This window comes from Oncorhynchus keta, chromosome 22, assembly GCF_023373465.1.
Source record: "Oncorhynchus keta strain PuntledgeMale-10-30-2019 chromosome 22, Oket_V2, whole genome shotgun sequence".
In the NCBI taxonomy this organism is placed as follows: Eukaryota; Metazoa; Chordata; class Actinopteri; order Salmoniformes; family Salmonidae; genus Oncorhynchus; species Oncorhynchus keta.
The window spans coordinates 19048448-19066084 of NC_068442.1; the positions used below are offsets into that span (position 1 = coordinate 19048448).

The 17637-nt window shown below is 44.9% G+C and overlaps 1 protein-coding gene across 2 annotated transcripts; it reads left to right on the top strand.

The window, feature by feature from the left end:
• The first annotated feature begins 391 nt into the window (after nucleotides 1–391).
• Nucleotides 392–12603, top strand: LOC118370955 (putative adenosylhomocysteinase 3). Of its 2 annotated transcripts, XM_035756206.2 has the most exons (15): nucleotides 392–495; nucleotides 806–906; nucleotides 1009–1111; nucleotides 1303–1397; nucleotides 1480–1586; nucleotides 8024–8140; nucleotides 8228–8291; nucleotides 8426–8514; nucleotides 8657–8727; nucleotides 11017–11111; nucleotides 11345–11443; nucleotides 11515–11583; nucleotides 11759–11837; nucleotides 11938–12058; nucleotides 12189–12603. In XM_035756206.2, exons 2-15 carry the CDS (start codon nucleotides 808–810, stop codon nucleotides 12193–12195), a joined length of 1215 nt encoding a protein of 404 aa, XP_035612099.2. In that variant the 5' UTR covers nucleotides 392–495; nucleotides 806–807; the 3' UTR covers nucleotides 12196–12603. The 2 variants fall into 2 exon arrangements, with proteins under 2 accessions (XP_035612099.2, XP_052330812.1); XM_052474852.1 differs by lacking the exons at nucleotides 392–495; nucleotides 806–906; nucleotides 11515–11583 and having other exon boundaries at nucleotides 1014–1111.
• The last annotated feature ends 5034 nt before the right edge of the window (nucleotides 12604–17637 follow it).

The window sequence follows — 17637 nt, forward strand, 5'->3', positions numbered from 1 at the left end:
CATTGAGAGAAAGTCTTCAGAGGAATTACCTCTTGAATTTACTCCTTATCTGTCTAGTTAGCTGTTCTCAGACAGAGAAGGAGCAGTAATCCCAACTGTACATAGCACGTACTTAAACCTCAAACACAACAAGGCTGATTCATAATATTGTAGCTGTTTCCAGATTTGCAATCCATTGGAAGGTATAAATAACTGTTTATTTTGCTTCTCTACTTTTGCTGATAACAGTTGTAACCTGTTGCCATTTGACTATTGGTCCAATGGGAGATTGCAGTTAACCCTAGATGGTTTATCCAGCTCATACTGTTTAATTGTGCCTGGTGTTACTCTGTTAACCCCTCACACCCTTAGCTGCGTCGTACACAGACAGTTCAGAGGATGCGACGTCTCCTAGAATCAGGCAGCAGAGGAGCTCGAAGGGACATCAAGACTTCTGCATCAAGAACATCAGACAGGCCGGCCTCGGACGCAGGGAGATAACGATCGCTGAGCAAGGTGAGAGGGAATGGAAGAGGTGTGTAATGCTCTTAGGAGAAATGGTTTCAAAAAGGGCTGTCCCCATAGGAGAAACCTTTTTTTGTTCCAGGTAGAACTCTTTTAGGTTCCATGTAAAACCCTCTGTGGAAAGGTTTCTACCAACAGGGATCTACCTGGAACCAAAAAGGGTTCTTCAAAGGGGACAGCACCTTTTTTTTTTCAAAGAGTGTGTGTGTTAAAGAGTAAGGTAAGAGAGAGGGAGGAACATGACTCAAGGTGTGTCAAGTTCTCTCCCCTTTCATTCCTTCTCCCTCATCTCTCTGTGTAGAGATGCCAGCTCTGATGTCCCTGAGAAAGAGAGCAGAGGGAGAGAAGCCACTGGCTGGAGCTAAAGTAGTGGGCTGCACTCACATCACCGCTCACACAGCCGTGAGTATGCATGCACACACACGCACACAAACAGACACTGAATCACTGAAATTGGACTGTGTGTATTTGCGTGTGACCGCGTGCACATATGTGTTCCTGTAGGTGTTGATGGAGACTCTGTCTGCGTTGGGGGCTCAGTGTCGCTGGGCAGCCTGTAACATCTACTCCACCCAGAACGCTGCAGCTGCAGCTCTGGCTGAGGAAGGTGAGACACATACAGTATTACTCTTGCTCTCTCCGCTGTCACTTTTTCTCACCACTGTCTTCTCAGCTGTTTCTTGACTTTTTACCCCCCACAAGTCACTCCTTTTTCCCCTCATCTCTCAAACTCAGTAATCTACAGAAATACAATAAACTCTCCTTTGCCCTCTCCCCTATTCTCTCTCTCTCTCTCAGGCTTCCCTGTGTTTGCGTGGAAGGGGGAGTCGGAGGACGACTTCTGGTGGTGTATTGACCACTGTGTCAGCCTGGAGGCCTGGCAGCCCAATATGGTACAGTATAGGCCTAGCTCTCACATTAGACAGCTATGATCCGGTTTAATCCAGTCATGGATGGATTCTCTGCATTTCTCAGATCCTGGATGATGGGGGAGACCTGACCCACTGGATCGATAAGAAATACCCCAGCATGTTCAAGATGATCAAGGGCGTCGTGGAGGAGAGCGTCACAGGCGTTCACAGGTGGGATTGGAGTACCCATGCCTCTGATTGTTTTAGACAGATTAGAAGATGTGCCTATCTAAAACAATGGATTTTTCAGGTATGATAAGCCTATTGTTTGACTTAGTCATTACAACTTGTGTGAGTCACCTGTGTAAATAAGGACAGCTCATGCCACATACAGTTAATGAAAGAAGCTAACACTTGTGACATAATTAGACTTCTACACTGTGTCTGTGCCCCAATTGACACCATATTCCCTATATAGCACACTAGTTTTGACCAGAGTCCAAAAAAACCTATATTTTCCAGAATATTCCAAACTTTCATACTTTTGTTTTCTATTCATTTTCCATAAAACTTCCTCAACTGAAGAGACAAAATGTGTACACTAGAGCAGCAGTTACACAACCTGACTACAGAAACCCTCAAAAGGAAACCTGTCAAAAAACAAAACCATCACACAATTTCTTCCTGACTAAAGTCTCTGACTTGACCAAACCAAGGGACAATAACCCGTCTGGTTCTAAACTGAGACCAACTCCATTCACTCAGCCCATGGACACAAGCAACAAGCTCCCTCTGATATGTAACCAGCTATAAGAGACTTGAAGCAACCACCACTAGAGACAAGTAAACATCAACCACAACTTCAGCCAACTCACTAGGAACACCATCATGTTCCCAATCGCCTCTTTTCTCCAGCCCTAAGCACTCACTGGAGCTGTTAGCCAGATCCTCCACAATTAAGGTGGAGGAAAGTAACAGGAGACACACTTGGCCTACATGATGCCAGAACTAACCTCTCAACAACAGAAAGTCTAAACATGGGTGGATCTGGCTTTTCCACAACTAATTTCTTCAAGCTCCTGATTCTCGTCACAAAACCCAGCAGTCTCACCCAGCAAAACCCAGACCGGCTCTTCCAGCAGATCCTCACTAACATCACCTTGTGACTGGGAAGAATCTCCTCCCTCCCACAACTTATTAATAAACGTGTCAGCTAAATCAACACCTGACACCCTAACAACCGCATGATCAGCCTGCGGAGGAACCACAATCTCAAGTACTTTGGCAAAGATTATGTCAGCTAAAGGAACAAAAGAATCACTAACAACCTCTGAATCTAACTTGCTCATTGTCACTATCTAACAAAGAATGTCTCCCCTAAATTGATACATGAATCAACCTCATCCTCAACCTGCAGAAGGTACACAACATCACATATCTCTACCCATAAGGTCTCAGCTAGAGACATACAAGAATCACCTTTCTCACTAGGCAGTCTGGTCTCAGACTAGACGTAGCATAGTAAATTAGTATGATATTTTACTCTTGATAGTGATTACATAAGACAGAAGGTGAACAAAGGCAAAATTAAAGTATGATGCATTGGTGGGCGTATAACATGAGCATTTAGAAAAGTTGCATGTTCGAATCTCATCACGGGCAACTTTACAATTACTTACTACTGCCTAGCTACTTTGTCTCTACTTAGCATGTTAGCTAACCCTTCCCCTAACCATAACCCTTTAACCTAACCCCTAACCTTAACCCCTAGCCTAGCTAGCCTCTTCCGGCGCCGACAGAGATGGCCACCTCGCTTCGCGTTCCTAGGAAACTATGCAGTTTTTTTTTTACGTGTTTTTTTCTTACATTGGTACCCCAGGTCATCTTAGGTTTCATTACATACAGTCGAGAAGAACTACTGACTATAAGAGCAGCGTCAACTCACCATCAGTACGACCAAGAATATGACTTTCGCGAAGCGGATCCTGTGTTCTGCCTTTCACCCAGAACAACGGAATGGATCCCAGCCGACGACCCCAAAAAACGACTTCGTAAAAGGGGAAAACGAAGCGGTCTTCTGGTCAGACTCCGGAGACGGGCACATCGTGCACCACTCCCTAGCATTCTCCTCGCCAATGTCCAGTCTCTTGACTACAAGGTTGATGAAATCCGAGCAAGGGTAGCATTCCAGAGGGACATCAGAGACTGTAACGTTCTTTGTTTTACGGAAACATGGCTCACTGGAGAGACGCTATCGGAGTCTGTGCAGCCAGCTGGTTTCTCCACGCATCGCGCCGACAGAAACAAACATCTTTCTGGTAAGAAGAGGGGCGGGGGCGTATGCTTCATGGTTAACGTGACGTGGTGTTGCCACAACAACATACAGGAACTCAAGTCCTTCTGTTCACCTGATTTAGAATTCCTCACAATCAAATGTCGACCGCATTATCTACCAAGGGAATTCTCTTCAATTATAATCACAGCCATATATATTCCCCCCAAAGCAGATACATCGATGTCTCTGAACAAACTTTATTTGACTCTTTGCAAACTGGAATCCATATAACCGGAGGCTGCATTCATTGTAGCTGAGGATTTTAACAAGGCTAATCTGAAAACAAGACTCCCTACATTTTATCAGCATATCGATTGCGCAACCAGGGCTGGAAAAACCTTGGATCATTGCTATTCCAACTTCCGCGACGCATATAAGGCCCTGCCCCGCTCTCCTTTCGGAAAAGCTGACCACGACTCCATTTTGTTGATCCCTGCCTACAGACAGAAACTAAAACAAGAAGCTCCCGCGCTGAGGTCTGTTCAATGCTGATCCGACCAATCTGATTCCACACTCCAAGACTGCTTTCATCACGTGGACTGGGATATGTTCCGTATTGCGTCAGACAACAACATTGACGAATACGCTGATTCGGTGAGCGAGTTCATTAGAACGTGCATTGAAGATGTCGTTCCCATAGCAACGATTAAAACATTCCCCAACAAGAAATCGTGGATTGATGGCAGCATTCGCGTGAAACTGAAAGCGCGAACCACTGCTTTTAATCAGGGCAAGGTGATTGGAAACATGACCGAATACAAACAGTGTAACTATTCCCTCCGCAAGGCAATCAAACAAGCTAAGGGTCAGTATAGAGACAAAGTAGAATCTCAATTCAACGGCTCAGACACAAGAGGTATGTAGCAGGGTCTACAGTCAATCACGGATTACAAAAAGAAAACCAGCCCCGTCACAGACTAGGATGTCTTGCTCCCAGGCAGACTAAATAACTTTTTTGCCCGCTTTGAGGACAATACAGTGCCACTGACACGGCCCGCAACTAAAACATGCGGACTCTCCTTCACTGCAGCCGACGTGAGGAAAACATTTAAACGTGTTAACCCTCGCAAGGCTGCAGGCCCAGACGGCATCCGCAGCCGCGCCCTCAGAGCATGCGCAGACCAGCTGGCTGGTGTGTTTACGGATATATTTAATCAATCCCTATCCCAGTCTGTTGTTCCCACATGCTTCAAGAGGGCCACCATTGTTCCTGTTCCCAAGAAAGCTAAGGTAACTGAGCTAAACGACTACCGCCCCGTAGCACTCACTTCCGTCATCATGAAGTGCTTTGAGAGACTAGTCAAGGACCATATCACCTCCACCCTACCTGACACCCTAGACCCACTCCAATTTGCTTACCGCCCAAATAGGTCCACAGACGATGCAATCTCAACCACACTGCACACTGCCCTAACCCATCTGGACAAGAGGAATACCTATGTGAGAGTGCTGTTCATCGACTACAGCTCGGCATTTAACACCATAATGCCATCCAAGCTCGTCATCAAGCTCGAGACCCTGGGTCTCGACCCCGCCCTGTGCAATAGGGTACTGGACTTCCTGACGGGCCGCCCCCAGGTGGTGAGGCAACAACATCTCCACCCCGCTGATCCTCAACACTGGGGCCCCACAAGGGTGCGTTCTGAGCCCTCTCCTGTACTCCCTGTTCACCCACGACTGCGTGGCCACGCACGCCTCCAACTCAATCATCAAGTTTGCGGATGACACAACAGTGGTAGGCTTGATTACCAACAACGACGAGACGGCCTACAGGGAGGAGGTGAGGGCCCTCGGAGTGTGGTGTCAGGAAAATAACCTCACACTCAATGTCAACAAAACTAAGGAGATGATTGTGGACTTCAGGAAACAGCAGAGGGAGCACCCTCCTATCCACATCGACGGGACATCGAGTAATGGAGAGGGTAGTAAGTTTTAAGTTTTCCTCTGCGTACACATCACAGGCAAACTGAATTGGTCCACCCACACAGACAGCATCGTGAAGAAGGTGCAGCAGCGCCTCTTCAACCTCAGGAGGCTGAAGAAATTTGGCTTGTCACCAAAAGCACTCACAAACTTCTACAGATGCACAATCTAGAGCATCCTGTCGGGCTGTATCACCGCCTGGTACGGCAACTGCTCCGCCCACAACCGTAAGGCTCTCCAGAGGGTAGTGAGGTCTGCACAACGCATCACCGGGGGCAAACTACCTGCCCTCCAGGACACCTACACCACCCGATGTCACAGGAAGGCCATAAAGATCATCAAGGACAACAACCACCCGAGCCACTGCCTGTTCACCCCGCTATCCTCCAGAAGGCGAGGTCAGTACAGGTGCATCAAAGCTGGGACCGAGAGACTGAAAAACAGCTTCTATCTCAAGGCCAACAGACTGTTAAACAGCCACCACTAACATTGAGTGGCTGCTGCCAACACACTGACTCAACTCCAGCCACTTTAATAATGGGAATTGATGGGAAATTATGTAAAATATATCACTAGCCACTTTAAACAATGCTACCTAATATAATGTTTACATAACCTACATTACTCATCTCATATGTATACGTATATACTGTACTCTATATCATCTACTGCATCCTTATGTAATACATGTATCACTAGCCACTTTAACTATGCCACTTTGTTTACATACTCATCTCATATGTATATACTGCACTCAATACCATCTACTGTATCTTGCCTATGCCGCTCTGTACCATCACTCATTCATATATCTTTATGTACATATTCTTTATCCCCTTACACTTGTGTCTATAAGGTAGTAGTTTTGGAATTGTTAGCTAGATTACTTGTTGGTTATTACTGCATTGTCGGAACTAGAAGCACAAGCATTTCGCTACACTCGCATTAACATCTGCTAACCATGTGTATGTGACAAATAAAAGTTGATTTGATTTGATCAGTGTTAGCCACCTAGCCAACCAGCTAACATTAGCCACAACAAAGTAAAATTTGTAACATATATGTTTAGCAAATTCTATTGTACAAATTGCAATTCGTAACATATTGTACAACTTTAAATTCTTAACAAATCATACAAATTGTACTATGAAATAGTTGATGCATAGCCACAAATTAATACATGCCATACAAAACACAACATATCATACTAAAATGGTACGTCTACCCCTGAGTCCAGGTTGCACTAGGGAGAACTATATTCTTGGAACCAGTCTAGTTTGGCAAAGAATGTTTCCTCCAAGTCCCCACACAAATCATCATCTTCCCTATCTGGTTTGTCATCAGCACTCTGATGAACCGGAGTGACTTCAAACTGGGGATACCACAAAACTCCTTGAGAGATTCTACCCCCTGAGACTTTTCACTGGGGTTAAAAAAAATAAAAATACATTTAAAAAAAAAAAAAAAAATCACTGGTGGAAACTGGTTTAGTGACAAGACTGACTGGCAACAAACTTTCTACTCTCTATGCAGCCCTTCATTAAACTGAACCAGAACCAACAGCAACAACAACTCACTCCACTTCTCCAATAACAGCACTGCAACCTCTAACTTACTTGCTCAACACATCTGCTATTGTTCGCTTGAGCAAACCCCAACTATCTACCTCAGCACAGAACACTGCTGGCTCAAACACCCCCAAAGTCAAAATCCATACGTTAACAAATACAGGACATGCTCCAAGACCCAGAGATAACCACTCCTACTAGGCAAAAACCCAAACCACAAGCAAAACACTTAATCAGCCTTATAGTAGTTAACAGCTACCAACTGCAAAATATTGATTACCTTTGTAGGTGCAGCCACACCAAACATTTCTGTTGACCAAAGCCATCAGCTATTTCACTAGCCAGGAAACTGAAACTCACACTAACACTGCTACAAACCTCTCCTAGCATGCTAGCATGACACAATCCTGACAAAAACACCTACTACAAATTCTTAACAAATGCACACCACCAAATCCTACCTACTTAAATGGTCTGTAACCTGAATTAATGTATGCATCTATGTGAGAAATCAGCCTATGTGCCTAGGTGTTAAGTGTGCATGTGCCAAAGGAGACAGCATCCTTACCTTGGTCAAGGGCCAACTCTGTCACTCTTGAGCTCTCGATCGGCCAGACACTGATTGACCATCTTAATGGGCAGCACCTGTCTCCTTTGCAACCAGTCTCAGCAGCTGGACAAGGTTGCTGCTGCCCCCTGGGGAATGGAGTGTGGAAGTGTTAGAGAGCTGTAGTGTGCTGTCTTCACTACTTTACCTAATCCATAACAATAGGTAATAGGTTGCTATTTGAGATGCAGCCTATGCGTTGTGCTAAGGTAGCAGTGTTTCCCTTCTTCCCAAGGCTGTACCAGCTGTCCAAGGCAGGGAGGCTGTGTGTTCCTGCTATGAACGTCAATGACTCAGTCACCAAACAGATGTTTGACAACTTCTACTGCTGCAGGGAGTCCATACTGGATGGGTACGTATACTAAAACACACATATGCAGAAATAACATGAGTGTGTGTTTGTGTGTCCTTTGACTTTTCCCCTCCCATCTCCCCCTAGGTTGAAACGGTTGACAGATGTGATGTTTGGGGGAAAGCAGGTTGTGGTGTGTGGTTATGGAGAGGTCAGTATTTTATTCGCACCTATTAAACACAGAGGTCTAAATTGTTCTCTCTATGTACTGTATGTGTTTACTCCATTTTTGTGTGTATGAATGTTTGTCTTTCTACCCTCTCCTCCCACCTCTCCCTTGGCCAGGTTGGTAAAGGTTGCTCTGCCGCTCTGAAGGCCATGGGCTCAATAGTGTACATCACAGAGGTCGATCCCATATGTGCCCTGCAGGCCTGGTATGACGAGAGAGAGAGAGAGAGAGAGAGAGAGAGAGAGAGAGAGAGAGAGAGAGAGAGAGAGGGTGGAAAAAGGGTTAAGACATGGAGGTGGTAGAAGCAAGTGTTGAACTATTTGTGTTTTTGTCTCTCCCTGTTCCAGCATGGACTGCTTCAGACTAGTCAAGCTCAATGACGTCATCGGACAGGTGGACATGGTCATCACCTGCACGGGTAAGACATGTCATCACCCACAGAGGTAATGTGAATGGTCTAGTAACGAGAGGCGCTTAACTCTCACACGAACTATAGCTCACAAAAGTTACACATGGAAGTATTGTAGAGTACATTTTTTGCCTGAAACATGTACTCTCCAGTAGGAGTGTTTTTCATGTTACCAACCCTTTCAGTGTGCTGTAATGAGACTGGCTAACCCTTACCTTAGCGTCATGGTTTAGCCCTAACACTAGCCTCAAGTCAGTTAAGTACAAATTCTTATTTTCAATGATGGCCTAGGAACGGTCAGTTACCTGCCTGTTCAGGAGCAGAACAACAGATTTGTACTTTGTCAGCTCGGGGATTTGAACTTGCAACCTTTAAATTACTAGCCCATCTCTCTAGCCACTAGGCTACCCTGCCGTCATGTGATCAGTCTGCGTTCTAAAACATTTTGGAAACATGGTGGCCGTTATTGAGCCCAAGTGTTTGAAAATAAACTCACATTTACAGTGAAATATTGGACTTTCACCACATGTTTCCTCACCACAATATTTGATCATGACACGTTACTACATACATACTGTGTTCAGTTTGTCAAGTTTAACTGACGAGAGTATCCATGCTGTGGAGTACTAATTGATTAGCATGCTAATCAAAGCCCATGTATATTCAATGGCCCAAATTGGTTAGATTGTTAGCAACCTGGAAGCAGGTTGAGTGGATGAACAGGGCAGAAGCAACACCTCTTTGTTGCTTGTTTGTTAGCTGATGAATTGTTATACAGCTGTGGCAGTCAACAGTCAATAACAAGCTATAGGAGATGAGTAAATGAATGGGCAAATTACATTTCTTCATAGATCCAATGTCTCATACCCCACTCTGTTCCCAGCAACATTGCTTGGCAATATTGCCTTAAAAAATTGCCAGTGTATCCTCCGTAGCATTTTTCGCACATCATGATCAAATCATCTATAAGTGACTTTGTTGAGCTTCACAATCAATTTGAGATACTTTCAGATGATTTGGACATGATGTGTGAAAAATGCTATCATCGGACCCATGACTTGAAAGGGATTTGTGCCACCAATGCTAAAATGTTAGCATGTGGAAACGGTGCCAGGGAAACTAAACCAATTGCTATCATACAGTACATTCTCCATAGACTGCTTACAGAGTAATGAAATAAATGTGTCATTTTTTAATTTAGGTGAACTATTCCTGTTCATCCCTAACCCTAGCCTTCACCACAACCATAACCCTAACATGACCAGAACGGACACGTCGCGTACGCGAAAGTCAAATTTAATTATTGTGGGTCCTTGTGCATTTCAGGTAAAATAACAACTCAATATTTATATCCCAGGACAAATGAGCTAGAAACAGCAAGCTAGCTAAATAGGACAAATTGGTGCGTTTGGTGCGGGGGGACAAAATACATTTATGCACGATAGCGCATGATGGCGCACGTGCGCAGCCGGTTTGGGTTCCATGTAACTTCATGTCTACATTTCGGTACAACCCTAGCCTCAACCCCAACCACAATCCTAACCCTAGCTTCATGTCCACATCCCGGTTCAACCCCAACTCTAACCCTAGCCTCAACCCCAACCACAATCCTAACCCTAGCTTCATGTCCACATCATGGTTCAACCCCAACTCTAACCCTAGCCTCAACCCCAACCACAATCCTGACCCTAGCTTCATGTCCACATCCCGGTTCAACCCCAACTCTAACCCTAGCCTCAACCCCAACCACAATCCTAACCCTAGCTTCATGTCCGCATCCCGGTTCAACCCCAACTCTTACCCTAGCCTCAACCCCAACCACAATCCTAACCCTAGCTTCATGTCCACATCATGGTTCAACCCCAACTCTAACCCTAGCCTCAACCCCAACCACAATCCTGACCCTAGCTTCATGTCCACATCCCGGTTCAACCCCAACTCTAACCCTAGCCTCAACCCCAACCACAATCCTGACCCTAGCTTCATGTCCACATCCCGGTTCAACCCCAACTCTAACCCTAGCCTCAACCCCAACCACAATCCTAACCCTAGCTTCATGTCCGCATCCCGGTTCAACCCCAACTCTTACCCTAGCCTCAACCCCAACCACAATCCTGACCCCAGCTTCGTGTCCGCATCCCGGTTCAACCCCAACCCTCAGCCTCAACCCCAACCACAATCCTAACCCTGGCTTCAGCCCCAACGCACCCCCTCCTCCTGAACCTGTCAGCCTACAGTAGGTAATGATGGGCTATGACAGGTTATGGCAGGTTATAACAGCCACAGTTTTGTCCTCAGGCAACAAGAACGTGGTGGGAAGAGATTATCTAGACAGAATGAAGAACGACTGCATCGTCTGTAACATGGGTCACTCCAACACTGAGATAGACGTGGTGAGGTGTGTGTGTGTGTGTGTGTGTGTGTGTGTGTGTGTGTGTGTGTGTGTGTGTGTGTGTGTGTGTGTGTGTGTGTGTGTGTGTGTGTGTGTGTGTGTGTGTGTGTGTGTGTGTGTGTGTGTGTGTGTGTGTGTGTGTGTGTGTGTGTGTGTGTGTGTGTGTGTGCGTGCGCGTGCGTGCGTGTGTGAGAGAGAGAGAGAGGTTGACACACTGTGTTTTTCCTCTGTCAGGCGAGTCTGCGGAGCCCAGAGTTGACCTGGGAGAGAGTGAGATCACAGGTGGACCATGTCATCTGGCCAGATGGCAAGAGAATTATCTTACTGGCTGAGGTCAGTGCCTGTGTGTGTTAAGTGTGTGATCACTGGTGTGTGTGTTTCACAGTGTGTGTATATTCTCTCAGGGTCATCTGTTGAATCTGAGCTGCTCCACGGTACCCTCGTTCATTCTCTCCATCACCGCCACCACACAGGTCTGTCTGTCTCTCACACAGCAGGGGACATCATGGTCGCAGCAAACACACAAGCTCTACTGTGGAGGGCTACATTTATGCGCTATAAAAAGGAACTGACCTCTGTAGCCACAGTCTCTGTAATTGAATTATGTTCTCGGTATACTACTTCTATAACGTAACGTAATGCCCTCAGGCGCTGGCTCTGATTGAGCTGTACAATGCCCCAGAGGGACGATACAATAAAGACGTCTATCCCCTGCCAAAGAAGATGGGTGAGACACCACCTTACCTACCTACTGCTTCGTTACTCCGGTGTTGACAGGGTATAGTGTGACTGTGTTTGGGTGTGTGTGTGTGCTTGCATGTTTTCAGACGAGTTTGTGGCCGGACTCCACCTTCCAACGTTTGACGCCCACCTCACAGAGCTGACTGATGAGCAGGCCAAATACCTGGGCCTCACCAAGACTGGACCCTTCAAAACAAACTACTACAGGTGGGTGAACACACACACACACTCACATCTCAAGCATATAGTGCACATATACACACTAAAAGTAGGAATGAACATGAACAGTAATGTCATTTGGCGTTCCTGTGGCTTACAGTGAGAGTGTTCATTGCAGGTACTAATCCATGGAAGTGAAGACCAAAGATACACCAGAGCACCCCAATGACATGTGGCTCAGAGGAAGCGAGGACCAGGGAGACCTGAATCAGATTTGTGTATGTGGGGAAACTAGCCCAGCGCTGAGCTGTAACACCCCAACCATGACGGTCAGACTGACCTTTAACCCCTGACCCCTGCTGAGCCATCTGACCCATAGAGATAAATAGATAACTCTAGTGCCCAAAAGCCTGGGTTTGGAGGAGGTGTACGTCAACATGTAATAGAGAAACACAGATTATCTACTTTTTCATAGACTTACTTTCAGTTACAAATCTTCTCAAAGATACAGTATCTAAACAATGTTTCAACTTTCTGAATGTAAATAAAAGCAGATAAGCAATAACCAAAAGGTAAAAGATTAATAAAATGTTACATTTGACCATTTTGTCTAGTATTTTTTCAAAAACAAAGTTATGTGACCCACCCACCAGTCTCGTAAACTCCTCTCCTCAGACAAACAGCTAGTTTCTGTCTCTGTAGTTCTAACTATGCCCACCAGGTGGTGGAATGATGACACACACACAGTGGCAGATACAGTGGCAGATGGACCTGTGTGTTTGTTTTGGTCTTCCTTCCTGACCTGTGGATAATCTGTGGGGTGAGGAGGTAGACTGATTCAGTCCTTACTCACTATAAGTTCCCTTTCTAGACTGGAGAGGTGATAACAGTCAGGGCTTTTGGGGAAATGACTCCCAGTGAGGTTGCTGTTTTCTTTAGTTGCAACTCTCTCTCTCCTGGTGAGCTGGGTGTTCCTTTGACTCCCCCCATGAGATGCTCCACCAATGACTTTTTCGGAAACCATGTGTTTGATAACATTCCATTTATTCCAATCCGGCCATTAGTTCTAGCCATTACTTAAGCACATCATACCCAATTAAGGTGCCAACGGCCGCCTGGGGAGTGTAGTGTGTGTGTGTGTGTCTTTGGGAAGAGCACAGTCAGCTCATCAACACTCAGACCCCCCTTTCCTTCAGATCTGAGTGACTGCTCACTAATCAGGTTCTGATCCCTCCCTTTCTCTCATCCGCCTTCCACTCACTCTCTCCTCTCCATCATCACTCATGGATAATGATCCTTCAGAGCAGATGATTATATTACGTACTAAAGTGTTTATGGGATAATGTTGGAAGAAGAGGCAGTAAGATAGCTGTGTGACCTGCCATTTGAAAGCAGTGCTTTAGAAGCCTCGATATTACACAGTATTACCTAGACACAACAGGACTATCCTTGGGTCTCCTCTTCTGCACTCTACTCTAACTCAGAGGGCTTGGTTGGGTTTCCACCGTATTGCGTACACCCCTCCTATCTTTTCATATGTACGACAGGTGGGCAGTGGTGGGTATCTCTCTCGTCCATCTTTCTCCAGTGTAGGCTGCTATGTGCAGCGACGGTAAAGAAAGCGAGACATCTCACTCGCAATTTTTTTATGGGCGGGGCGAGTGTGGCATGCACGGAGAGTACAATAAGTAGGACAGAGCCAGCTGTTGGGCTGTGTAAGTAGGCATTCCTTCTCTCGTGTGAGCATGCCAGAGATTATGGAGGAACCGTGAGCTCATGTGGGAAAGCATGCTCACGTAAGAGAGAGAACGCCCACTTACACAAACAGGAACATTGAAAAATGTTTTTCTATGTGTTTGCTGTGGTCATCCTAAGCACCAGGTGGCAGTATTCCTTAGTGTCTCTGGCCAATGCAATGAGATTACAAAACTCTCCTGCAGTTGTATTACATAGATGGATCTCAATACATGAGCAAATTGCTTTAGCCTCTTTTTATTCTTTATGAAAGCAACAGTTGTCAGGTTAACCATGAAAACAATCCAAGGCAAAGCAAATTAACTAATTGTTGCATGTTTTCCTAGATCAGTGCGCCACGCCTATCATGGTGTAGATCTCTGGCCGCACAGACCTAAAAATACCCTCTGTCCCTGGATTACTGTAATCCAGTGTGTGTGTGTGTGTGTGTGTGCTTCTGTGTTTGTGTGCATGCATGTGTCTGTGCACTCACTGAAACAACTCTAGAATTATTTTTTAAACTGGTCTAGAATTTAACCCTTCCCCCAAACCCCAGTGCATTGTGGTTATTTAAAGCAAGCTAAAAGGATAGTATCCTGGATGAAGCAGCCAGGTCACGAATCATACAAGTCAGTATTCGATGTTAAGTAGGTTTCAGTTTTGCTATGACATTGTGGACCAGGATGGAAGATGGGCATAAGCATATGCTTCTGGTGCACACACCACGCCGTGCGCCAGCCGCAAGCTGGACAGCAAGCGCGGCGTGGAGACCAGGGCTAGCGCTAAAGGTTTCATCTTCAGATCCAGCGATATAAAAAAAAAAATCGATTTTTGTTTTAAGCCTATGCCAAACCTTAAACCTTACCTTAACCATTGAGTTAATTCCTAAGCTTTTACTTTTTTTGATGTAATGCCTAAACTTGGTCCTTCTGTAGCTCAGTTGGTAGAGCATGGCACTTGTAACGCCAGGGTAGTGGGTTCGATTCCCGGGACCACCCATACGTAGAATGTATGCACACATGACTGTAAGTCGCTTTGGATAAAAGCGTCTGCCAAATGGCATATATTATTATTATTATATTATTATTATTATATTATTATTATTATTATTATTATATTATATTATAAACTTAACCCTAACCTTAAAAATTCAGATTTAATGCCTAAACTTAACCTTAAACACTTTGATATTTGCAACAACTAAGAAATTTCACGTTTGAGAAACATGGATGAACATCTAATTCTGATGTGAGAGTGTGAGAGCTTGTTGGGATTGTGACGTCCCCTCCCTACTTTGTCGACTGGGTTTTGCTGTGGAGAGGTGGGCGGAGCTGGGAGGGTCGTCAGTGCTGATGGGGCACACCTGTGAAAGCTCAGCAGTAGCATGAGCCACTGCTTCCGCATTCAGCAAGAGAAGCTAACCTTTGGTTGTTTCATTGTGGCTTTGGCAGTTGACACCTAATTTACTGACCTTCATGCCTCATCTGATTATTGTTGTGAGTGTTTACTTTATTTATGGAATAAATTCATTTTGTTATTCTTTTACTCAGTGTGTGGTTTCCCATTGCTTGTTACAATCTTGAGCCAGGTTGTGCCAAAACAAAATAAACCTGGCTCAAGATTGCAACAAACAATTGGAAACCACACACTGAGTAAAGGAATAACAACTGGCAAAGCCATAATGAAACAACCAAAGGTATACATGGAGAGAGGAATATCTTGCTGAATGGGGAAACAGTGGCTTTATACTACAGCTGAGTTTTCACAGGTGTGCCCCAATGACGCATAATACAGTCATAGGTCTTCCGAGCACCCAAATGGCCAGCAATATCCCCATGAGAGGACTGCAAAACCAAATCACGGAAGGTATATGGTACCACAATTTTAATGACAGTATTACCCCAAAAAATGGTCACCATGAGGCAGCCATTTCCTCACCAACAATTGACCCTGTAAGTAGTATCCGTGTACTAGACTTGGAACATCATCAGCCGGGAGGACCTGCTCAAACAACCCTTTCATCCATCTATTCACCGTTCATTACAGAGGGTTACGTATCCCTGATAGGTAACCAAGATTAAGGAAAGATGGCACCGAAGAACATGGCTGACGTTTCACATTCTCCCAACCAATTGTGTTGTTTGGTTAGTTTTTTTGCATTTTGTGTAACTTATTTTTGAATTTATTGTGTACATAATGTTGCTGCTACCGTCTTTTTTGACCAAAAATAACTTCTGGACATCAGAACAGTGATTACTAACCACGGACGGGAAGCTACTTTTTCCTTCAACGAGTCTGACGAGAAGGATGTCCAGCTATCACTGGAACAGGCCCAGATCCCTGCCTTTTGAGTGAATATAAGACGCAGGAAAAGGGTCCGCAGATCGGGCATCCTTCTGAAGATCTGTAGGCGAGTTTGTAATCACCCACTGCCATTCATTCTTCTTTCTATCGTGCAATCATTGGATAATAAAATTGATTGCCTACGACTAAGATTATCCTACCAACGGGACATTAAAAACTGTAACATCTTATGTTTCACCGAGACGTGGCTGAACGAAGATACGGACAATATAGAGCTAGCGGGATTTTCCATGTACCGGCAGAACAGAGACGCTACCTCTGGTAAGACGAGGGATGGGAGGGTGTCTATTTGACAGCATTTTTACCAGCATGTCACATGTGCAACCAGAGGGGAAAAAAATCCAAGACCAACTTTACACCACACACAGAGATGCATACAAAGCTCTCCCCCGCCCTGCATTTTGCAAATCTGACCATAATTCTATCCTCCTGATTCCTGCTTACACGCAAAAACTAAAGCACGACAGGACTGTTTTTCTAGCACAGACTGGAATATGTTCCGGGAATCATCCAATGGCATTGAGGAGTACACCACTTCAGCCATCGGCTTCCTCAATAAGTGCAGCGACGACGTCATCCCCACAGTAACTGTGGATACATTTGAAGTCAGAAGTTTACAAACACTTAGGTTGGAGTCATTAAAACTAGTTTTTCAACCACTCCACAAATATCTTGTTAACAAACTTTAGTTTTGGCAAGTCGGTTACGACATCTACTTTGTGCATGATACAGATAATCTTTCCAACAATTGTTTACAGACAGAATATTTCACTTATAATTCACTGTATCACAATTCCAGTGGGTCAGAAGTTTACATACACTAAGTTGACTGTGCCTTTAAACAGCTTGGAAAATTCCAGAAAATTATGTCATGGCTTTAGAAGCTTCTGATAGGCTAATTGACATCATTTGAGTCAATTGGAGGTATACCTGTGGATGTATTTCAAGGCCTACCTTCAAACTCAGTGGCTCTTCGCTTGACATCATGGGAAAATCAAAAGAAATCGGCCAAGACCTCAGAAAATAAATTGTAGACCTCCACAAGTCTGGTTCATCCTTGGGAGCAATTTCCAAATAACTGAAGGTGCCACGTTCATCTGTACAAACAATAGTACGCAAGTATAAACACCATGGTACCACGCAGCCATCATACCTCTCAGGAAGGAGATGCGTTCGGTCTCCTAGAGATGAACGTACTTTGGTGCGAAAAGTGCAAGTAAATATCAGAACAACAGCAAAGGACCTTGTGAAGATGCTGGAGGAAACAGATACAAAAGTATCTATATCCACAGTAAAACTAGTCCTATATAGACATAACCTGATAGGCCACTCAGCAAGGAAGAAGCCACTGCTCCAAAACCACCATAAAAAAGCCAGACTACGATTTGCAACTGCACATGTGGATAAAGATCATACTTTTTGGAGAAATGTCCTCTGGTCTGATGAAACAAAAATAGAACTGTTTGGCCATAATGATCATCTTTATATTTGGAGGGAAAAGGGGAGGCTTGCAAGCCGAAGAACACCAT